The 24,606-nt window shown below is 41.1% G+C and overlaps 1 protein-coding gene across 1 annotated transcript in view; it reads left to right on the forward strand.

Moving 5' to 3' along the window:
• The window catches only part of EIF2AK3 (eukaryotic translation initiation factor 2 alpha kinase 3), a 68,560-nt gene that overhangs the window by 9,189 nt on the left and 34,765 nt on the right, over positions 1-24,606 (forward strand). The window contains exon 2 of the mRNA XM_004285631.3: positions 6,271-6,400. Coding sequence (XP_004285679.1) covers positions 6,271-6,400 — 130 coding nt within the window. The remainder of the gene's footprint in view (positions 1-6,270; positions 6,401-24,606) is intronic.

A 24,606-nucleotide genomic window follows, 5' to 3' on the forward strand; every position in this document is an offset into this window, starting at 1 on the left:
GGATGGATGCAGAAAGCTGGGAGAGGGAAGGGAAGTTTTCTGAAGGCTTTGTGGTGATGCCCTGCTGAAAATGCAGAGATAGTGTTCTTATATATACATAAGACATACGCATATTTTATTGTTGGATTTTTTCTTTGTTTTGAAAATGAAAGAAGTTTACTGTTCTTCTCTGTATATACCTCTAGCACAAGTTACGACATATTCAGAAAAAATACAGCTTTTGTATTTGGTTATAAGTAGCTGTCAGATTACACATAGAGTAAGCAGCGGGCTTTGGATAAAGCTGGAACTCCTCAGCCCGCTTGTTAGAGATTGAGAGCTGTCGGGATGGCAGGTGAGGAGGGGCGAGGACTGGGCCAGAATGGGAGGCAGCCAGTGTCCCAGCTGCCACTGCAGGGATGCCTGATGAGGGGATGAACCTGGCCATCGGATGAGGTCATTGCAAACCTTTCTTGAGAGGATCTTTGAAGAATGGGGTTATGGGTGAGAGAACGGTGCTTGCTGTTGAATCATCGAAACAAATGCCTTTGTAAACCGAAGCAATGTGTTAAGTGAGAGAAGTTTCAAAAGGGTTTGCTGACAGAGTTGATCAATAGACCGTCTTCATCCAGGTAATGGATTATTTTTTTTACTCCTAGGCAATAGCGCTTTGAGATAAATCACTCTTTGCCAGACTGACCTTATCCTGAGACTCACCTCAGGTACTTGTTAAGCTATCGTCTCCCAACCCTGTTCTGGGGAGGGGACCTGTGAACCTTTACTGGTTGTTTCTTTTTTGTTTTTTTTTTTGCGGTGTGCGGGCCTCTCACTGTTGTGGCCTCTCCCGTTGCGGAGCACAGGCTCCGGACGCGCAGGCTCAGCGGCCATGGCTCACGCGCCCAGCCGCTCCGCGGCATGTGGGATCTTCCCAGACCGGGGCAGGAACCCGCGTCCCCTGCATCGGCAGGCGGACTCTCAACCACTGCGCCACCAGGGAAGCCCTACCTTTACTGGTTTTTAACAAGCACTCCAGATTATTTTGATAATCAGGCAAATTTGAGTTATGCTGAGCTGAGTGAAATAGTCCTGTTTTACCCATGAAAAAGCAATTCGAATGGAGCCGTGAGCAGAACAAGAGCAGAGCCATGGGGCTGGGCACACAGGGCTGACTTCAAAGCTCTGATTCTTTCCACAGGAAATGCTGCTTCTGCAGTTCCTTTGATCTTTAAATAAGTTAAGAGTTTTTCATCTTGCTCATAGAAACCTCCAAATAGGGCGAGTGGATCGTGGGGAGATAAAGGGCCTTAGATTCTCCCTTATTTTTGGTGGGGGGCGGTGGCAGGCTCATTATTCAGCTCTCACTGATGTTTGTTCTAAATGCCATATCTTATTGCCACCTCTGACTGTCCTGCATACACCCGGAGGACTTTGTTTTTCAGCAGAGCCTGTCTCCTGGTTGCTTCTCTCTCCAAGAATGTGATAAGGTCTGACAGTCTAAATCGTTACATATCTCCTTGGCCGAGTGGTGCTGCCCAGTTCCAGCCATGGCAGAGGGAGAAACTCCCTTCCAGGGACGTGCTTGGGACAGAACCCATAACTTGTAGCAGAGGAGAATGAAGAATTTTTTTTTTTGATACCTGACAGGGTTGTTATGGGAGTTTCTGTTATTCCCATTAAGAGAGGTGAAAAGAATTACGGATGCGCCATTCAAATCAAAGAATCAGATTATACTAAATATCAATAGCAGTTAAGAGGGTGATGTACTTAATTGTTCCTGCCCACGTGTTTGTCTTTCTTTCAGTTATTGCTAGAATTCACACATATTCTCTAAATATAGTAGTTCATCATCTGAAAATTTCTTGTTTATTTTAAAAAGCAGAATCTTTGACTCAGTTCAACGCACCTCACATTACAGGTTTTCAGTGATAGTTAGATATTAAACTCCAAATTACTTATTAAAATGTGTTTTATATATACATAAGACATATGCATACTTTATTGTTGGGTTTTTCTTTGTTTTGAAAATGGAAGTTAAAATTTTACCATTTTTCTCTGTATAAACCTCTAGCACAAATAACTACACATTCAGAAAAAGTGTAGCTTTTTCGTTGTTGTTAACAGTGGAATGCCTAGCATGATTAAATGAACAACATTGGTTCTGAATTTTAAAGAAATAGCGTCTGAAGTGTTCCAGTGGTCTCCTTAATTCTTCATGGGTTACACTGCGTATACTAAGTTTTGTCTCAATTAGAGGGTTTTTCATTCTACCATTTATTTATGGTTAATGATTATTGAACAGAAAAATTGGATCTTTCTGCAGTAGGACTAGGAAAGAGTTGACTTGGCTCTGAATCCTTGATCTCTAACTGGATTAGAGTCTATTGCTTTTATTTGTAAATTGACACATCTAAGGTATGAGGTTTTTCTTTGGAAATTTTATTGAAGTGTAGTTGATATACAATGCTATATTAATTTCTTCTGTATACCAAAATGACTCAGATGTGTGTGTGTACATATATATATGTATATGTACACACACACACGTATATATTCTTTTCATATTCTTTTCCATTCTGGCTTGTCAGGTATGAATTTTTTTATACCTTCATCATAACATAATTTTTTGGCTCATATTCTCCTCATCCAACTCCCAGTAGATCTCTTGAGAATGCAGGGTAATGCATGGGGAAAGGAGTTGGATTGTTACTTTTCTTTTGTTGTGTTATTGAAAATTACTAGTTTGTAGTGTGGCAAAAAATCTTTATTTTCACAGTTGAGACTGAGTTACCATTTGAAAAATTCAAAGTGAGAATTAGTGTATAGTTGGGGAACTAAATTAACACTTTTATTCACTTGATAAGTGTATTCATTTGCTAAACAATTAAGTTCTTTGAAAGGTTTCACATGAGTGTACTTGAACTGGTTTGTCTTAATCGACTTGTAGCTTTACTTTGAATTTGTATGTATTGTATATGAAGTAGGATAGATAAAAGTTACATTTTATAAGCTGAACCAGGAACATAACTATATGTGCTTGGAATTTGCATGGTCTTTCAGAAGCAGACCGGTATACCTAACAAATTCCTAGAACAATTATTCAACAAACCCTTTCATTCCACAAATATTTATTGAGAGCTTGTCGTGTATCTGGGGTATATGTTGCAGGATGCAAAGGAACAGTAGCTGCAAAGTCCCTGAGGAAAAATCATGCATGATGTGTTTGAGGAATTGGGGGTATCAGTCTGGGGATATTGATTTTGGATACGTGCACTTTGAGAAGCCTGTAGGACAATCTGAATCTGGCAGGCAGTGGGACTTCCCTGGTGGCACAGTGGTTAAGAATCTGCCTGTCAATGCAGGGGACATGGGTTCAAGCCCTGGTCCGTGAAGATCCCACATGCCGTGGAGCAGCTAAGCCCATGCGCCACAACTACTGAGCCCACGTGCCACAACTACTGAAGCCCGTGCGCCTAGAGCCCGTGCTCCACAACAAGAGAAGCCACCGCAATGAGAAGCCTGCACACTGCAACGAAGAGTAGCCCCGCTCGTCACAAATAGAGAAAGCCCACGTGCAGCAACGAAGACCCAACAGAGCCAGAAATAAATAAATAAAATAAATAAATTTATTAGAAAAAAAAATCTGGCAGGCAGTTACATATGTATGCCCAGAGTTCAGGGAAGGGGCCTGGAACCAGAGATAGAAATTTGGAAGTTGCCTGTATATAGATGATATTTTCATCTATGAGACCACCAAAGAAAAGTACATGTAGGTAGAGAATATTTTCAGAGATAGGAGAGGTGAGGAGGGACCAGGAAATGAAACTGAGACAAGGAAGCATAGAACTAAGAACAATCAGGAGAAGATGGTGCCCTGGAAGCCGCATGAAGAGTGGTTGATAGAGGATAAACAACAAGGTCCTACTGTAGAGCACAGGGAACTATATTCAATATCCTGTAATAAACCATATTGGAAAAGAATATGAAAAAGAACATACACAGACACACACATATGTATAACTGAATCACTTTGGTGTACGCTAGAGACTAACACAACACTGTAAATCAACTGTACTTAAATTAAAAAAAAAAAAAAACTTAAGGGCTTCCCTGGTGGTGCAGTGGTTGACAGTCTGCCTGCCGATGCAGGGGACGCGGGTTCGTGCCCCAGTCCGGGAAGATCCCACATGCCGCGGAGCGGCTGGGCCCGTGGGCCATGGCCGCTGAGCCTGCTCCGCAACGGGAGAGGCCACAACAGTGAGAGGCCCGCGTACCGCAAAAAAACAAACAAACAAACAAAACAAAACAAAACTTAAAAAACATCAATAAAATAGAAAAAAAAGAGTAGTTGATGGAGAGCAGGAGAAGTAGCTGATCACATGTCACTGGATGGTCAAGTGAATGGGATTTGTCAGTGTGAAGGTCAGTGGTGAGTATCACAGGAGCCTGTCCGTGAAGGGGTGGAGGGAAGAACTTGACTAGAAATAGTTCAGCACAGAAAGGGGGAGAGGATTTGGAGACCCAGACTACATAACAACTCTTTCAAGGAGTTTTGTTCCAAAGGGGGCCGAGAAATGGATTGGAAGCTGGAGCGGGGAGAATGGATCATTATATTTAATCTGGTTTGGTTTTTAAGTTGGGGGATATAATGGCAGGTTTGAAGGCTGAGAGGAATGCTGTGGTGGAGGGGGAATAACTGATGGGAGAGCAAGAGGAGAGGTTTTTGAGGAGTGAGTCCCTATGTATGCACAGGGAGATACCTACTGCCTAAGGGGAGTGTTGGTAGTGGATGGAGTCCTGGACAATTCACCTGCAGTAAGAGGGGAGGTAGATTTCATGGGTCCGGGTGCTGTTACATGGAGAGATGGGATGGTGGGATCTCTTTTGATTATTTCTGTTTTCCTTAGTAAACACCTATCTAGGAAGCATAGTCCCTGAGATGCACGAGCTTGGAAGAGCTAGGGTAGGAAGTTTGAGGGCAAAGGCAAAATGAAATAGTTGACCTGGGACAGTGGGAGAGTGGATAGACTAGGGAAACGTGTCATGATTGTGGAGCATCATTTGAGCCCTTTAGATGATGATAGTCATGAGTAGAGTGACACCAGTCAGCATGGTTATATTTTTCTTCAACCGCACAGATGCAAGATTGAGCGAAGGCAGAAAGTTTCATTGAACCAGGGTTGGAGTTCTGCTAGTTCAGTGTGAGATGTAAGAGAGCGGGTAGGGAGTTGAGGGCGTGAGCAAGGAAGTGCTTAAAATGAAGGACTATGGGAACTTCCCTGGTGGTCCAGCGGTTAACGCTCCGGGTTTCCACTGCAGGGGGCACGAGTTCGATCCCTGGTCGGGGAACTAAGATCCCGCATGCTGCACGGTGCAACCAAAAAGTAAAAAAAAAAAAAAGGAGTACTATGGAATTTAAACTGGATAAGAAAGAAGTGAAGGCATAATGGTAGTCAAGTTCAGGGGAACAGCGGGAGGATCAGTGGCTGATAGGGTTCTGGTGGGGTCAGAGGTTTTTTGGAGTCAAGGAAGTAGAGGAGGTGAGCTGGAAAAGAGGGGTTGGTGACTAGGGTTGGAATGCTTGAAATTTCAGTGGGACAGGGAAGTTGTGGTTGGTAATGACGAGGGCTTAGGGACTGAGGTGAGATAGACAGATAATGAAAACCCACAGAACATGTTAATAGTGACAGTGAACCAGGCGCCAAAAACCTCAGGGGATGGGGCTAGTGACCCAAGGGTCAGTAGACAATTATTAGGAGGAGTAATGGATGGAATGACCTGAACCTGAGGATTTTTAGAGCAGAGAGAAAGTAAATAGTTCAGAAATGGTAGCGAGGCGCAAGGAGCGTGCCTACACCATCACTGGGCCTGGTAAGGGTTATGGAGAAGAAAATTCTCATAGCTTCTGAAGCAGTGTGCTCAGGGAGAGCCAGGTTTCTGTCAGAGCAAGGAGGTAAGTGAACATTCAGGGGACGCTGTTTCAGGGCGAAGGCTTTAGGAGGTGGGGAAATGGAAGAGGACAGAGCAGGGCATGTCGAATTCCATGTGGGAATTAGAGTGTGGGAAGGAGGGGTGACCTCGGAGACTGGGGCTTTTCATGAGTGGAACAAACCCATAAAGGGCATAGTGCAGTTGTCTTGGAGGGCTCAAGACAGAGAGTGGCGGAAAGGCTACAAGTGTCGTGAGGAGGTGCTCACCCCCTTACAGATAGAGGCCTGGGGAGAGACTGCTTCCTTCTGAGTGTATGTCTTCGATATCTTTTTAACTCTGTCCTATTATTTTTTAAATTTACAGATCCTTAGTGATTATCAGCACTTTAGACGGCCGAATTGCTGCCCTGGATCCTGAGAACCATGGTCAAAAGCAGTGGGATTTGGACGTGGGATCCGGTTCCTTGGTGTCGTCCAGCCTTAGCAAACCGGAGGTGAGAATTTTCTGTTATATGTTGACCGGAAAACTTAGTTAAAATCATCAATTGCTGCTATTAATAGTAGGTATTTGCTTAGAGAGCTGTGGCTCAGGGTCCGATTGCCTAAGTGTAGGGCATGTCTGTCTCTGACAAGCTATGTCCCCTTGGGGCATTTACTTAGCTTTTCTATTCCTCAGTTTCCCTCCTGTAAAATGAGGTGGGTAATGTCACCTACTTCTTAGCATTGTTTTGGGCATGGAATGAGTTAATTTTATAAATGAGTAATTGAGGATACTATCTGCTATATCAGTAAATCTCATTATCTGAGCTCTAACATGATCATAATTTCTTCTTCTTCCTATTATCATCATCATCACAGGGTCCCTAGACATCATAAAACAAATATAAATAACTGTGTTTTAATAGTTAGGAATGCATGCTGCAAAATCCCATAAATTATTCACTACATTTTTCCCTCAATTGTACATCCTAATTGTAGACATAATTCATCTGAAGTTTTCTTGGCGTGTAATTTTAGACAAAATGGATTATTTGCAAAAAAAGAGACCTTGCTTCCAAAACTACTCTGGCATATGACTCCAAAACTTGGACAGGTGACTTAGCCCCTCAGAGCTTTAGTGTCACCATCAGTAAAGTAAGGACACTGCCCACCTTGATGAGGGGCAGGTTGGGGGCTGTGTTTATTTATTTATTTTAAATTAATTAATTAATTTATTTTTGGCTGTGTTGGGTCTTTGTTGCTGCGCACAGGCTTTCTCCAGTTGCAGCGAGCGGGGACCACTCTTCGCTGCAGTGCACAGGCTTCTCATTGCAGTGGCCTCTCTTTGTTGTGGAGCACGGGCTCTAGGCACGCGGGCTCCAGAGCGCAGGCTCAGTATTTGTGGCGCACGGGCTTAGCTGCTCTGCGGCCTGTGGGATCTTCCCAGACCAGGGCTCGAAGCCGCGTCCCCTGCATTGGCAGGCGGATTCTTAACCACTGCGCCACCAGGGAAGTCCGGGGCTGTGTTTAAATGAGGGAAGTCTAGACTCCCCTCATTTAAGCACAGCCCCCAACCTGACCTTTTGTCTAGACTCTAATAGATTAAATCTCTCTCCTTTTCTGGAGCTTTACCCTCTTGTTTAAATCATTTAAAATAAGTCCCTCTTTTGAGTTACGACTGCTGACGTGGAAGCAGTCACCTGTTTTCCAGAATACCCTCAGCCTTCTACCGTGTCTCTATGGGATACTCCCTAGGGTACTCTTTTTTTTTTCCCTTTCATCATCAATCTTTCCCTTTCAAAAAGCTTCTTAGCTGGTATCAAGTTTGGAAAAGACAGAACCTAACACGAGGGGCTTGAGAATGACCTGATGAGTGGTGAAGAAATTTTCTGATGGGAAAACTGCTCCCAGTGACCCCGCTGCTCTCTAGAAAATCCAGCCTGGATTCCTTTCTGGGGCACCCGGGCAGGTACTTAGGGCGGTGGCACTGCCTAGCCTCCACACTCGCTGTGTGCTAAGCCTTGACTAGACTTTCAGAGTGCCTGTTGCTTACCGGACAGTATACCGGAAACATCTGTTGAGAATTGTGAACTTGTGAATTATTAATATAAATAACACTTTGATTGTAAATTGCCTTCAAAAGTTTGAATTGGATGTCATAGTCAAATGAATTACTACTCAGACCTGAATATTCATTTATTTATGTCCTCCTGAGGTTATGCTTGGGTATGCACATTGTGCTTTATTTTCAAACTAGACATGAAAGGTGATGAGCAAAATCAGAAGATTGTAAGCTGTTTACATCTGAGGTAATATTATAGTGTGTTGTAGTGGTGCAAAGCATGTGTGTTTCTATAAACTAAAGTATGCACACTCACAAAAACATACACTGCATGATATGACAAGTAGTCGTAATAACCTGAGTGCCATTGAGCGTGTTTAAATTATAAGCAGCTAGTCGAGCTTGAAGATTTTCTTACAATAGCAATTACATTAGCTGTTTTTTAAACTACAGTTGAATATTCTCACCATCCCCAGTCCTTACCATTTTCTGTGGTTTGTTAGGTCTCTCTTGTTTTAAGTATCCTTCTTCCCACTCACCCCCAACCCTTGATCCTTTGGGTAGAATGCTTTGAAATGTTGAATTGCAAGCATATTTTAAAAGTTTGTGTCACCTTTACACAATAAATGCAAAGCTCACTGACCGCTTTCCATTTCAGGGAAAGAATTCTGAGACCTCTTTGCATTATCTAGGTTTTAATTTCCTACTTTACACACAAAAAAATTGACTAGATCACTACTGCCCTAAGTTCTTGGGACCATTTCTTGAGACTGTGTGTTTACTGTGTAGATATGCTAATGACAGCATTGTTCCCAGAGCTATAATATACACACAATGTACTTTACACACCGTGTAATCCTCACAGCCATCCTCCTGAGGTTGATATGCTGGTGTCATTTTACAGAAGAGGAATACGAAGCTCAGAGAAGTTATTTGCTTGAAGTCACAGACCGACTACATGGTAGAGCTGGGATTAAACCAGGCTTGCCTGACTGTACTCCACTCCACCTGCTCTGGAGCTCTTTCTACATCTTGTATGTTCCTCCCCTTTACAACTCAGGCTGTTCATCCAGTGCAGTGGATCTCAAACTTTATGGTTTCAGGACCCTTTACATTCTTAAAAATTACGAAGAGATCCAAAGAGCTTTCTTCCCCATGGGTTATATCTATCTAAACTTAAGCCATATTAAAAATTAAAACAGGGCTTCCCTGGTGGCGCAGTGGTTGAGAGTCCGCCTGCCAATGCAGGGGACACGGGTTCGGGCCCCGGTCCGGGAAGATCCCACATGCCGTGGAGCGGCTGGGCCCGTGAGCCATGGCCGCTGAGCCTGTGCGTCCGGAGCCTGTGCTCTGCAACGGGAGAGGCCACAACAGTGAGAGGCCCGCGTACTGCAAAAAAAAAAAAAAAAAAGAACCCCATTGCATTGCACATAGGATAAATAATATATTTTTATGAAGAACAAGTGGGGACTTCCTTGGCGGTCCAGTGGTTAAGAATTCACCTTCCAGTGCAGGGAGTGTGGGTTCGATCTCTGGTCAGGGAGCTAAGATCCCACATGCCTTGGGGCCAGAAAACCAGAACAGAAGCAATATTGTAACAAATTCAATGAAGACTTTAAAAATGGTCCACATCAAAAAATCTTTAGAAAGAAAAAGTGTATTTCCCCAAAAAATAATTCAATGAGAAAAGTGGCATTGTTTTATATTTTTGCAAATCTCTTTAATTTCCAGTTTAATAGAAGACAACTTGATTTTCCTATATGCTTCTGCGTTCGATATGTTGTTTTGGTTGAACTGTATGAAGAATAAAATCCGTATGTAGGGGGAGAAAGGGAGTATTTTAGTAGCCTTTTCAGTTGATTGTGATCATTCTTTTTTGGTTCTACATGAGAACAAGTGGAAGTTTCTGAAAGGTTAGTTGCACCGCGGAATCTGAAACCATATCAATGAACTGTTGTACTCTGTACCAGTAACATCCATTGGTCTGTCTTGCCTTTTACTCGTGCATGATTTTCTAACATCATTTGGAAAATATTGATTCACTGAGTTACACAGATCTTCCAAATGTTGACATATTTCCTTATAGAATATTTTGTAAACTCAAATTTTTTACTGTCACCACTGATCTCATCAGAAAAGTCTTCCAGTACTGGGAAGCTGTCAAGCTCACATGGGTAGATACAGCTATTCCAAAATTCTAATTTTTGCTTGAAAACTTGTATTTTATCATTAACACAGTCAGTTGTTTTCCTTGAAGTGAGAGGTTCACTTTATTTTCGAGAAAACGTCTGCCAAATACCCAAGTCTCGTCACTGTAGCTTTTCTCTCAATTTTTCAAGTGCAAATGGAGCTTTGTGAGCAATGCCACTAGTTTCAGCTCAAAACTCAGTCACGCAAGTGCTTTTCCTCAAAACATGCTTCAGTTTTTGGCAGAAGTCCTTAATGCACACCTCCTGGTTAGTCGGGCAGAATAGTAAAAATATATGTACTCAGGTCACAGTTTAACTTTTATTGTTTCATCAGAACATTCTCGAGTGAAACTTTTTTCTTCTTTTTTTTTTGCTGCGAGTGTGTGACAGTGAAGATGTGAGGACTATGAGTCTGTTACCTTATTCATGCTTTAGTCACCGTTGCTTTTATACCATCAATGCAAATAGCACCCCAGGGAAAGGCAAATAGCACCTTCTTATGAAAACCATTTGACCCTCTGCACCTCAAACAGAATCCACAGACCGCATTTTGAGAACGACTGATCTAGTATATAATAGAAATATCACCATTATGAGAGTATTCGTAAGGTTATAAACATTAACAAGGAGAGAGGACTGTATTTCGAGCTTGGGTCACCTGTTATTCAGCAAGGTGTGTATCGCTCAGTATCTAGAAGTTATATTCAGAAGCTGGACAAAACACCACCAAAAGAGGAACAAAAACTGCTATTTGAAATGCCCCGGATTGGATGCAGTACCCTTCTAAATGCATCTGATAGACAATTTTATGATGGTCCCTAACTTTTTGGGAGAAATAGTTAATTTTCTCTGTCTGAAGCTCAGCGTTTGCGAGGACAGGTAGTGTGCAGAGGAGAGCTGGGTACAGCAGGCAGGAACTGGTGGGGAGATGTAGCAGGAACCACCCAGGTGACAATTGGAGGCTCCGTTTGGAGACTCCTCTATTAGAATGTCAGTTTCTCCACCCTTTCATCAAGAGTGGTACAAGGATGAAACCAATTAAACTCAGAAGGCCAGGGAAGATGTATTCTCTGTGCATTGATTCTTAAAGTGACTTATCTAATGAGAAGCTGAAGGCTAAAGGATTTGATAGACTGTATAATAATTTTTAAGTTATTAATGATAGAGGAATTGGTTATGGATCACACGTACTTTTGCTAGAATAATAAAGTAAGAGCATCACAGGAACCTTGTAGGCCGTGGGGTGTGGAGGAGGCACTGGGATTCAGAGGCTGCAGTTCTAGTATTGATGCTGCTGTTAACTGGCTCTGTGACCCGGCTCATTATTTCAGTAGAGCTTTAATTTCCTTCTCTGTAAAATTATGGATTGGACTACATTTCTTCTTGTTGTTTTTTAAGATTTTTTGGCTGTGCTGTGCAGCATGTGGGATCTTAGTTCCTTGACCAGGGATCGAACCCACGCCCCCTACAGCGGAAGCACGGAGTTTTAATCACTGACCACCAGGGACTAAATTTCTAAAGATTGTCCTAACTTCAGGACTCAGGTACCATCAAACACATGACACACCCATATAAATTATCTAGAGGAATTTTTTAACTTCCCCTTTTACTACATTTAAGGATTCTTTTAAAAATGGCACAAAACCATTACCGTTAGGTACATATCTCATTGCCTGTCAGCCTGCTTTCACGATGTCCTTAACCTTTTCTGATCCAAAAGCATATAAAATAGTTTATTATTTTGCTTTAGTCATGTTTTGATTATGTTAAGGAAAAAAATAAGTTCCCAAAGGATAAGAGAGATTGACAGTTGCATTATGCATTGTATGCTGCCGGAAGGTTGAGGCGCCATGGGACACAGACCTGACTTGCCCCTCTTTCCTCTTGACTAGGTATTTATAAGCTTCCTCAAAACAATACTGAACAAACCGAGCTAAAACTGTGTGTGTGTGTGTGTGTGTGTTAGAATAAATGATGAACCTAAGGTTTACTCTGCTACCTTTAACATGTGCCCCTAGGTTCTACATCTAATACTTTTGATCATAGCTAAGAATTTTGTTTTTAATTTTCAGAAGGACCACCTGAGTAGAATCTGATTTGCTTTCCACTGTTAATTTATATGCAGATTCAGCCTTGAAAAAGCACTAAGGAGATTTGGCAGCGGTTCCTCATTGATTGTCTTAAAATTCTGTCTTGTGACATATCAGCATAGTTTTTCTTTGGGGTCTCTGGGTGGCATTTGTTTGTTTGTTTGTTTTGTTTTTGCGGTACGCGGGCCTCTCACCGTTGTGGCCTCTCCCGTTGCGGAGCACAGGCTCCGGACGCGCAGGCCCAGCGGCCATGGCTCACAGGCGCAGCCGCTCCACGGCATGTGGGATCTTCCCGGACCAGGGCACGAACCCGTGTCCCCTGCATCGGCAGGCGGACCCTCAACCACTGCGCCACCAGGGAAGCCCTCTGGGTGGCATTTGGATCACAGTTCACCAAATCTAAGTAGACATAATATCCTTGAACTGTCTACTTGTCTGTGTTTTGGAACACATTTATAAATACAAAGACCTTCTTCCTTATCTGTATTTAGAATGCATATTATAATTGTGTATATATAACTAGTCTGTCCTTAGACAATACCTTTACCTTTACCTTATTTAGAGATACCATATTTGTTTTTTGTTTCAGTTTTCTGTTAAAATGTCCTTTTTTTTTTTTCCTCTTAAAAAGAACAAACAACTCTCTTACAAGTCTATAGTTAGAGTTTGGGGTTTGGTTTTGTTTTATTTTAGGCATGTTTCTCCCCAAGGGACATACCGCCTTTCTGTTTCAGACAGGTGCAGAAACAGACAGCTATGATGCTGAAGCTTTCCAGCCTGTGCACTGCAGAGTCAGACTGCAGTCATGAAGAAGGGCCTTCACAGGTTGGGGGGGTCTTTTGAAAAGAGCACATTTTTAATGGCTACCTGATTTGTTCACCGAGGGTCCATCAGTAGACCGTTTTGAGTATTGCTTTATTAAAAGAGGATCTGTAATCTGTTTTAAAGATCGTCTGTACTGAAACATGTCTGGTCATCTGGCAGTCTTTCATCTGTACATAAACTAGCACAATTTGAGCCTCAGATGAGCACCCTCTCAGATGGTGGTTTATTTGGAAAAGGCACTGTCAATCACGGAGCAAGCCAATATTTAAATAATTGCTTAGGTTAATTGCTTTTCTTTTAATGATAGAAATGAAACAGTTTTTTGATTTAATTTTGTTTTATTAATCCCTTAGCATGGCTGAAAACAGTGCTGTGAACTAAATCGATTTATTCCAGCACACATGTTGCCAAGTGAGACATTGATTTGACTCTGTTTTGTAGGAAATTGACTTCTTGTGCACATTATTTATCTCCTTTATGAATGAATAATAATAGAAGTGAAGGCAAAGATAGGTACTTAAATCTGTATTTTTCACCGTGAATGCAAAAAGTACACTTCAAAAATTAACCTGGTTGTTTTCCTGGAGGTATTTTGTTTTGTAGGTTGACTATAGGTTAAGGAAAGAAAGAATGAAATAATAACTATCTACTTGGTATCTTACTGCTCTTGGTCAATAATTCACAATCTTTGATTATCATAAATACCAACTCACTTCAGGATTTCTTTTTTCTTCTGCATTTTCTTTCTTTTTTTTTTTTAACATACATTTCCTTTTAAGCATGTCACATGGGATGCCTTCTTCGACTAATATCCAGATCTACTGAAAGATCTCATAATCCCTCACGTTTAGATCACGTAACTAGTTGTAAACCATGATGCCTCCTCATTAGTCTTTGAGGTATGATTCCTGGGAACACTTTACTTTGAGCAGATAAGCTTCCTTTACTTTCCCCATCATGGTAATTTCAATGTTTTCCTTGAAATCTAGGGAAATGTTTAAAAAATTGTTTCCTCAACACAACAATGTTGGAACATCTTTTTTTTTTTCTCATAAAGTTACAAATAGTCAATTTTGTCAACTAGTAGTCTGGTCAGTTGTTCATTTTACTTTAAGAGTTACCATTTTGTGTTCGATATATAGTGCAACATTTTTGAAGAATTAAAATATACAAAAATATGCCTGTTAACTTCTCTTTAATATTGTTTATCTTTTTGGCCAATAAAGTACTTTATGAACCTTCAGAACTTCTATATTCAAAGGAGAATTTTAGGGCTGATAAGAAATTTCTGGTGAGTCAAAGACTGGTCACAGTTTGATGTATTTAATTCTTATATCAAACTCATCTTTATATAGTTTTAAGACTTTGTTTTTAGATGGGTGTTGTGAATTCAGGATTGGGAAAGAGATACAGTTGGCTCTTGGACAGCTTTGGGGATAGGGGTGCCAACCCTTCATGCAGTGGAAGATCCTACATAACTTCTCCGTGGGCCTCTGTATCCACGGTTCCATGTTCGCAAATTCAACCGTGGATCGTGGAGCACTGGAGTATGTACTTAGTGACAAAAATTCACTTGTAAGTGGATTCATGCAGTGCAAACGCACATTCAAGGGCCAACTGTTACTGACATGGCATAATTAAGCTTTCTGCTCTCTCCTTGAATTTACTTTTGGAGCGACTGTTTGAATTCTAAAAGCTTTTTTGCAATATGTGAAATTTAGTGTTAACGAACCATAGTCATTTCTGAAGTTTCCTTGTTGAGGATAAAAGAAGGCTCATGATGAATTTATAGATAGTCAGATTAAGAGTTTGTATTTTCGTTGTTAACTTTTTTCTTTAACAAGTATATGTATATATGCACTCACACACGAATTACCTTAGAGGTTCAAAATAGCAGCCCTGGATCATTACATCTACTTGACAAGTATTGCTTGAGTAGCACTTTATAGTTTGCAAAGTGACATCAAATCCATTCTTATTTATTCCTTAACATAGCCTTATAAAATACTCTTATTAACCCCCATTTTCCAGATGAGAAAATTGGGGCTCAAAATGGTTCAGAGGTTTGTCTGATGGAGTAAAACGGAGACTCAACCCTAGATCCTTGTGCTTATTTCTTGCCCCCTTTCCAATATTTCATGCCTTTTGAAATGCCTCAATACTTACCAATGTGTTTGCATTTTCTGCTCTTATCATTATAATTCTTAATGTGCTTTATCAGGAATAATCACTCAAAGACCTCATATAGAGAGCAGACTTTAGCATGGCGCTCAGCACATTGTGAGCACTTAACTGCTTCTTAACCCTAGTGAGAGACTCAAAGGTACTTGAACTTACCACATCCAAAACTGAACTGGTGTTTAAGGGGACAGGGGATCCTGCAGGGCTGTGCGCTGGGGTACAACCATGCCCAGGACAGATGAGATCCTTGCCATCATGGAACTTACATGACACTCTGTGGAGCCGGATATGAAATGATTATAATGTCAGTATCATAATTGAGTTGTGGTAACTGTTACAAGGACAGGTAGAACTAAGAGAGACTTAGCAAGGATACCTGACCTCCCAGCTGGGAAGTCAGAGAAGTCAGAGAAGGCTTCTCAGAAGAAATTATGTTTACGACTGAGATCCTATGAGGAGAAAGAGCTGCAAGAAATGGGTAGAGAGGCTGGGAAGGACTGCTCTGGGAGAGGGAACGGCTGGCATCAAGGCCTTGCAGCAGGAATGATCAATCTGGGAGAAAGCAGGTGAATCCCTAAAATCCTTCTAGAATCAGTCTCTCCTGTAGTCTACTGACTACTGACCACTTACATAGTCAGTCTCTACTGACTGTAGAGAATGGACTGGAAGAGGAAGAAGAGCAGAAGTGGGAAGACTAGTTAAGAGACCAGGTCTAGTACAGATGGGGATGATAAGGTGACCGGGGAAGTGAGGGAAGTGAAGTGATGGATTGAAGAGAAGTTTAAGGAGGGACGTCTTTATGAAATGAAAAGACCAAAGGAGAAATTAGTAGTAAATTAAGAACAGGTGGGGGAATTCTCTGGCAGTCCAGTCGTTAGGACTCCATGCTTTCACTGCCGAGGGCCCCGGGTTCAATCCCTGGTCAGGCAGCTAAGATCCCACAAGCCGCTGGTGCGGCCAAAAATATATAAATAAATAAAAATAAAAGTGTCCTCCGAGACTGCTCCCCGGCCCCTTTAAAAAAAAGAAAAAAGAAAAGGAACAGGTATAGAGAGGGAGAAAATAAATTTGTTTACATGCGTTGAGTGCCGAGTGACCTTGACCTTGAGTGACCTTAACAGAGATGTTCAGAAAGCCTGTGCATATGTGGGTCTGGTGCTCTCAGAGGAAAAGTCTGGGCTGAAGAGAAAAGTTAGAAGTGTTCATGTCCTGGGAGCTGAGAGGAGCAATCACCTGGAAGGAGAGTAGGGCGAGAAGATGACCTCCAGCCAAATTTTCAGAGTCCCTAACATTTAAAAAAAATTTTTTTAGAAGGATATTTATCTATCTGTCTATTCATTTATTTATGGCTGCGTTGGTTCTTGGTTGCCACGTGGGCTTTCTCTAGTTGTGGTGCGCGGGCTTCTCATTGTGGTGGCTTCTCTTGTCGCAGAGCACGGGCTCTAGGCGCGCGGGCTTCAGTAGTTGTGGCGCACGGGCTTAGTTGCTCCGCAGCATGTGGGATCTTCCCAGATCAGGGCTCGAACCCATGTCTCCTGCATTGGCAGGCGGATTCTTGACCACTGCACCCAGGGACGTCCCTCCCTAACATTTTAAAATTCAGGTAGAGAGTGATGAGTCAGAGAGAAGAAAGGGTTTCAAGGAGAGATTGGCTTTAGTAGGATGTTAGGGATTTTCCTGCCTTCTTCCACATTTCCCCAATGGTTAGTTGGTGTGAATTCTTTATAAATATTTACTAAACATAGATACTTAACAATGCAGATGCCTCATTAAGAGAACCCTGTGATTCATCAAAGTCTCAATGAAAGTCTTACAGCAAAAGAAAATGTTAAAAACCCTTTCTGTTTTGACTCTGGAAGAATTGAGGGGGACAGGGGAAGGAGTGAGGAAAGCAGGAGGCCTGTGGATCCCCAGAGTGGTAGAAACAGTCATTGGTAGTTTAGGGATCAGAAGACATACCTTTTCAAAAAGCTGTGGAGAGTGCTTTTGAGGCTCCAGTGCAGTAAGTTAATTTGAGGCATTTTGTAGAAGAGTAGAGTGTTAGTTTTTGTCCAAGGTCACATCAGTGAGTGGCTGGTGGAGTCAGGGATGGGGCTGGATGAGCCGGAGTCACCTCCCCGTGGACACGTTTCCATTTCATACGTTGGGTGCCTGCTGTTGCCTCATCCTACCTCGGTTTCCAAAACAGCTAGCATGGCAAGGAAAGTAATTGTTCTGGGCAAAGGGGATTTCCAGGTATCAAAAAAAAGTCAACAATTTAACACTTTCAATGAAATGTTTTTCATGTATTTTACATGTTCCCAATCTTGGTGACTTTTATCTTTTAACTAAGTTCTGAGCTTATCATTGGAAGCATCATTTGTTGTATTATACCAGGGATGCTTGGAGTTCCTGAGGTAGGAGGGAGAAGGGGTGTCCCTTTCATGAATATTCTAGAGTAGTTGGTTTTTTTCCATCCTTTTCCCAGATAGTCTATCTCCATTGTTCCTTATCTCTGTCTCATGAATCTGCATCTCTCCACATGCTTTTTCACTCTGTTTCTTCCCCCTTCCTCCCTTTTAACTCTTACTGCTGCTGAGCTTGTATTTGGGACTTGGCTTTTATAACCGTCAGGGCCAGTGTGATCGTTTTCCCTCTTTCTTGGTTAGGGTACACACTGGATACAACTTTGTGGATTTGAAAGTGTTTAATGTGAGTCATTACTTGAGAAAATGCTAGTGTATACAAATCCAGCTTCCACAGCCGAATGAGGAAAGTTCTTCTTCATAGAAAAATTCTAGCTAATAAATGTGGAAAGAATGATAGAATTAGAAGTCATTATTTTATTATTTTACTGAAGTAGTAGATCATCAATTGATACTAAAATGGTGAAAAGTTGGTGGGACACTTTAAAATGGAGGGGTCAGGCTGACTCCCTTAAATCCACTGATTAATAGTAACAAATACGACAACTCAGGGGTTGGCAAACTTTTTCTGTAAAGGGCTAGATAGTAAATATCTTGGGCTTTGCAGGCCATACGGTCTCTGTAGTTGTAGTGGGAAAGCAGTCATAGACAATACAGAAATGAATGAGCATGCCTGTGTTCCAATAAAACTTTGCTTACAGAAACACGCACTGGGTCAGATTTGGCCCGTGAGCTGTCGTTTGCTGACCTCTGTTATAATAGGAAGTATATAGCACCACCTGTGAAGTAGTCTTGTCCAAAAAAATCAAACCTGCATCAGATCAGAGCTCCAGTCCTAATTACACTTCTTTAGAAAATACAGGGAATAAAGGAACAAGTTAAGTGACATGCAAAATCCAAACTGTGGGACATTCTGTAGGGTGAATAATCTGGTTTCTCAAGTAAATCAATGCACGGAAAAAGAAATGAAAGGGGCCCTTATAGGGAGAAAAAAAGAATCAAATATAATATGTGGAGTTTAAGTTCCTTGTTGAAGCAAACCAATTATGTAGTATGTCTTGCAATATCAGGGAAATTTGAATATTAGATGATTTTAAGGAATTACTCTTATTTCTGTTAGATGTAACATTGGCATGGTAGTTGCTTCTCAGCAATGAATACTGAAGTATGTATAGGTGAAATGACATGATGCCTGTGATTGACTTTAAAATACTCTCATTAACAAATATATGTAGTGGATGGGTGGAGAGTAGCAAAATGTCGATGATTGTTGAAACTGGGTGACAGATACATGGGGGTTTATTATATTCGTCTCTTTACATTTTATGTTTCAAAACTTTCATATTAAGTTAAAATAAAGTTGAATGTACCCCCAAAAGTGTATGTGTTGATGGTGGGAGGTTGCGGATGGGTGGGTGGGGAGGTAGTTGCATAGAAAAAGAAGGAAGAACTGAATGAAAATATATTTTTGCATATTAGAAGAATTTTTGTTTTTATTGCTGGTTATATTCATTTTAGTAGTAGTACTTCCTTTATTTTCTCAGTTGAAGTTCCTTCTGCCACTTGAAAATAGAGTTCTTATCTCACATTCTGATTTCAAATAGAGTCCTTGATTACATGTGCCACTGGTATTCATTATGCCAGTTAGAGATTGTTCAGAAAAGGTAATTGAATTACTTTACTAAACTGCTTTGTGATTGCGTGGTTGAAGACCTTGATTGGATCTTAGGTAGCGAGTTGGCAGCTGATTTGACAAACCTTTTATTTTGAAATTATTAACAGGGAAAAACAAATAGAGGAAAAAACCCCAGATGACAAGCATTTGTATTTTTAAAAATGACTGAAGTGGGAAGCAAGTCACATAATTAGAGATGCAGAGCAGCGAATCAGAACAAATAGCTGCTTCCAGAGGCAAATCAGTGGAATGGGAAAATGCATCACCATAACCCACATTTTTTTATACCAAGAGATTTGCAGTTGACTCTCCGGGTGACTCATTCCTATGCTGGGAGGGTGAGGTAATGCTCTTCTGAGGGGTGATGTCATCTCTCTACCTGAACTGCAGGCATATATCTCTTCTTGTGGCTCTCAAGGAAAACACACCATCTGCTTTCACAGATGCAGCCTGAAAGACTTCACAGCGATTGGTGCAGAGGTTAGCAGCCGTGGGTATGAGTCATAAGCAGCCAATTAGTGAAGAGCAGCTATTTAAAAGTGAACTTTAAAATCACAGTCCAGCAATATGGCATGATTGAGTATTGAATCATAATGCTTTTCTGTTTTGGGTTTTGCACTCTTCTTTTAAAATAAGGCAGTTTTTCTCAACATGGTCAATCACGTGAAATCTTCTAGGTTGTTTAAGCCATATTTTTAATTGCAAATAAGTTTGCTTTCTTTTACATTTGGAAGCAATGATGAATTTTAGCTCCTATTTGTTTGATGGATTTTCCGGTTTGTTTTTTTGTTGGGGGGGTTGGGGGCGGTTGCACTTAGAAGCCATTGTGTTCCCTAAGGACCTGCTACTTCTTTAGGGGAAACGAAGTTGTTTAATGGAAAAGGAAACAAGTAAAAATAAATGTTATTTGTTTACTAGAGACCCACTAACCCCTCTTCCTCTTTCTTGTAGTGACGCACACCTGCTCTCCCTATTTGTACTCAACCAGTAGTACTGTTGACATTACCAGACAATACCTATTTTTTAATTTTATCACAATTTGAATTTATTGTTCTAGTAAATGGAATAGAGAATGCCTAACATAATATGGGAGGTAGAGAACAGTAAACACTTGATTTTCTAACTGATATGTAACTTAAAATGGGAGATCACATTGGCTAAATACTACAATACTGTTACTGTAGGGTATATAAACTATGACCTAAATCTGTTCTTAATGACAGCCTCAAGTTGGACATTCTACAAAAGAAAAAAATAAAAAGTTTTAATTTTTGAAAATATCATCTTTTATTTGTTGTTATCAAGAAATACAAGAAAGCAAAGAATAAAATAGTAATGTTAAAATTCTAAGATAATATGAGGTGGTATACATATGTATGTATGGTATACATACATACTGATGTCATTTGAGAGCTTACTAAAAATGAAATGTTTTTTAAATAAAAGTAGTAGTTGGAGATCTTTAAATATCCAGAATTATGATGAGCCTTCAGTTTAATGGTCTAGCCGTCTAAGTTTAGTTACAGAGCCCCTTCAAGGCTCTTGAGTATCTTTCTTTTCTTTTTAACCTCTTATTTGGAAATAATTTCACACTACAAAAAGTTGCACTCTTTTTGGTATGAAAAAAACCCAACCCTTATATACCCAGATTTATCTGCTCAAAACGTGTTGCTTTATCATTTGAGTTGTGTGTCTCTCTCTCATCTCCAGATCCCCCATACTCTTTTTTCCTTGAAACATCTAAATATCCATTGTAGCCCTTTACTCCTGAATGCTTCAGTGTGCATTTCCTGATAGAAATAGGAAATTTCTCTGTTCTCTTACATAATCACAGTACAGTTATCAACTTCATAAATTTATATGGACACTTTACCGTCCATATTCCAGTTTCATCAGTTGACCTAAATAATGTCTTTTATAGCGTTCTCCACTCCCAGTACAGCATCTAGTCTAGGGTCAGGTAATACATTTACTTGTTACATTAACCTCTTTTAATCTGGATTTTTTTCCCCACAGACTTTATCTTGTATGACGTTGACATTTTTTTTTAACATCTTTATTGGAGTATAATTGCTTTACAATGCTGTGTTAGTTTCTGCTGTATAACAAAGTGAATCAGCTATATGTATATATATATATATATCCGCATATCCCCTCCCTCTTGAGCCTCCCTCCCACCCTCCCTATCCCACCCCTCTAGGTCGTCACAAAGCACCGAGCTGATCTCCCTGTGCTATGTGGCTGCTTCCCACTAGCTATCTATTTTACGTTTGGTAGTGTATATAGGGACATGGACATTTTTGAAGAATATAGTCTCTCTTATCTTTTACTGATATTTTAAAAAAATAGAACTTTCCTCATTTTGTGCTTGTCTGATGTTTCCCGGTGATTAGATCCAGGCTGTGTATGCTTGGCTCAGAACGCTGCATGGCTGGTGTTGCATCCTCTCTCAGGGTATCACGTCTGTCACTCATTTGATCATCCAGTCAAGGTATTGTCTGAATTCTCCACTATATAATGACTGTTTCTGTTTTGTTTTTCTTAACTTTTTGTAACTAATAAGCAGTCTGTGGGAAGATACTTTTTTTTTTTTTTTTTTTTTGCGGTACGCGGGCCTCTCACTGCTGTGGCCTCTCCCGTTGCGGAGCACAGGCTCCGGACGCGCAGGCTCAGCGGCCATGGCTCACGGGCCCAGCCGCTCCGCGGCATGTGGGATCTTCCCGGACCGGGGCACGAACCCGTGTCCCCTGCATCGGCAGGCGGACTCTCAACCACTGCGCCACCAGGGAAGCCCTGTGGGAAGATACTTTAAGACAGTGCAGATATCCTGCTTCTCATCCAAATTTTCACCTAGATTTAACACCATGGCTGATTTCTGCCTGTTGCAGTCTTTACTATGATGTCTGCAAGATGCTAATTTTTCCAACTCCAGTCCTCCCTTCATATTTACCAGTAGACATTTGGCATTCCATTGCAGTAAAAGCCCTCCCTTCTCCCCCATATGTTGTTTATTTTATCTATTTGTTATCAGTGCGGATGCATAAATTCCTTATTTTTTTTTCAATGTTTTATAATTCAGTACTTAATCATTCTGGTGCTTAAATTCCAGATGTGGTCAGTGACATGTTTCCGTCTTTTTTTGTGCATATCTTTACTTTTTAGACTAATAAGATGTTAAAGGCTCATCTTGTACCTGCCCTGCCCCAGCCCTGGAGGCAGCCGTTTCTCTCAGGAGCCTTTGTTCTTTCGGCGGGGAATGGAATTAGATAACAAAATCTGGGCACTAGGTTTGAGTGCATTACTTTTACAGCCACTGAATAAACATAAATGTATACACATTAGTATACCTGATAAATATTTGTTAGAGGTACAATAAACAATTTTTGAGACTGTAATGGTGTCTCAGTTTACAGTTACAGCAAAAAGTGCACTATTAAGACTTTTGTCAGCGAACTTACGCTGCTACAATTTTCTTGGATTTCACAGCAAAAACATAAGTGATGCTAGCTTGAAGGCCAGATAGGGTTTCAGTGGGCAGGGTTGGTACAGGAGGATGTTCCAGGGAGAAGAAATGACATTGACAATGACATAACTGAACAATAACAATAAACACATTAAACATCCTGCTTAAGTAATGACACCTGATTTCCACCCACGTGGGGAAAAGTGAAAGACAACAAGGCAAAGGTTGTTTGAGGTCACGTTTAGAGGACTTTGAATGTATGTCAGAGTTAGGAATTGGGGTCTTTAGTAAGAAGATAATGGAGAGCTGTCGAGGATTTTTGAATAGTGTCATAACAAGCTTAACTCTGATTCAGGGATTAATCTAGAAGATATGCAGAGATTAGATTGAGGGAATTTCCAGTTAAGAACTGTAAAGAGGCTGTTATAATAGTTCAGGCGGGAGATACGAGGATTTGAACTACAAAATGAAGGAAAGAAGTGGATTAGAGCCGTGTTTTTCAACCTGTCTTCTAGAACCGCAGGGGTGTGGGGCACAGCTGGGGTGCGGGGGAGGGATATATTAGCTGAGCATCAACGGAGAACACTTTGTGACTGAAAAGGATCTCTTTAAAATATACCTGTAAGTATCCCTTTAAAGAAAGGAATTCTGCTGCTTAAGGAACAAAGAAGTCCATAGAGAAATTTTGTTTAAAACAAATCGACATTTGTCTGGAGGTTTTCTGGTTTTTAAACTCATGCTTCTTTCATCGTCTCTTTTTCCAGATTTTTGAGCCTTGACGATCAGGAAAATAATCGTGTCATTAGCTGAAATAAGTCAAGTTGTGTCTGTTTTGTTTTTTTGTGTTTTTTTGGCGCGCTGTGCGGCTTGCGGGATCTTAGTTCCTCGACCAGGGATTGAACCCGGGCCACCGCAGTGACGGTGCCGAGCCCTAACCACTGGATCACTAGGGAATTCCCGAGTTGTGTCTGTTTTGAAATGCCAGAAGGCCAGTGTCACAAAGTCATGTACTAATTTAACTCTTTCTCAAGAAACAAGATTTTCTTGGCCAAAATCTTTAGAGTCATCCTGAGCGCTTTTCTTCCGCTCATTCCGTACAGGGAATCCACCATGAAATCCTGTTGGCTTTACCTTCCAGTTATATCCCAAATCTAACCGCAGGCAACAGCTGCACTGTAGCCCACCACCAGCACCACCATTATCATCTCCGGCCTTCTGCTTGCTCTCCCCACCTCCATCCTTGCCTCTACAACCTGTTCCCTTTCCTCCTCACAGTGCACTTCCCCCTTAAGGCCTTTGCAAAGGCTGTTCCGCAGGTATCAGCAGGGTTAACGCTTATGTTTAGATTTTGCTCAAATATTACTTTCTCAATGGGGCCTACCTTGAACTTAACCGTTACTGACAAGTCCTGTCCCCTCCCATGCACACATTTATCCATTCTCCCTTTATCTTGTTCTATTTTTTTCACTATGGCATTTAACACCCAACATACTCTGTAATTATTTATTACGTTGTTTATCTCCCGATACCAGAGTTTGAGCTCCACAATGGCAGGGTTTGTCTTGTTTTTTTAATTTGTTTTGCTCCCTGGTGTATCCTAAGCAACAGAATAGTCCCTAGCATGTAGTAGGCCCTCAGTTAACATTGATAAAAGAAGGAAGGACAGCTAAGAGCATTAAATCAGTAAGCTTGGTTACCAGGCTTCTAGCTCATAGCAGATCTGAGAAAGTGAATAAAAGAAAGAACGGGATGCTGCGTAAATCAACCTGTGTTCCTTGGATCTGAACCTATGATGGTAATTGGCCTGGATACAATAGACTTGGAAAGTGCT

This window comes from Orcinus orca, chromosome 13 (assembly GCF_937001465.1).
Source record: "Orcinus orca chromosome 13, mOrcOrc1.1, whole genome shotgun sequence".
Lineage (NCBI taxonomy): Eukaryota > Metazoa > Chordata > Mammalia > Artiodactyla > Delphinidae > Orcinus > Orcinus orca.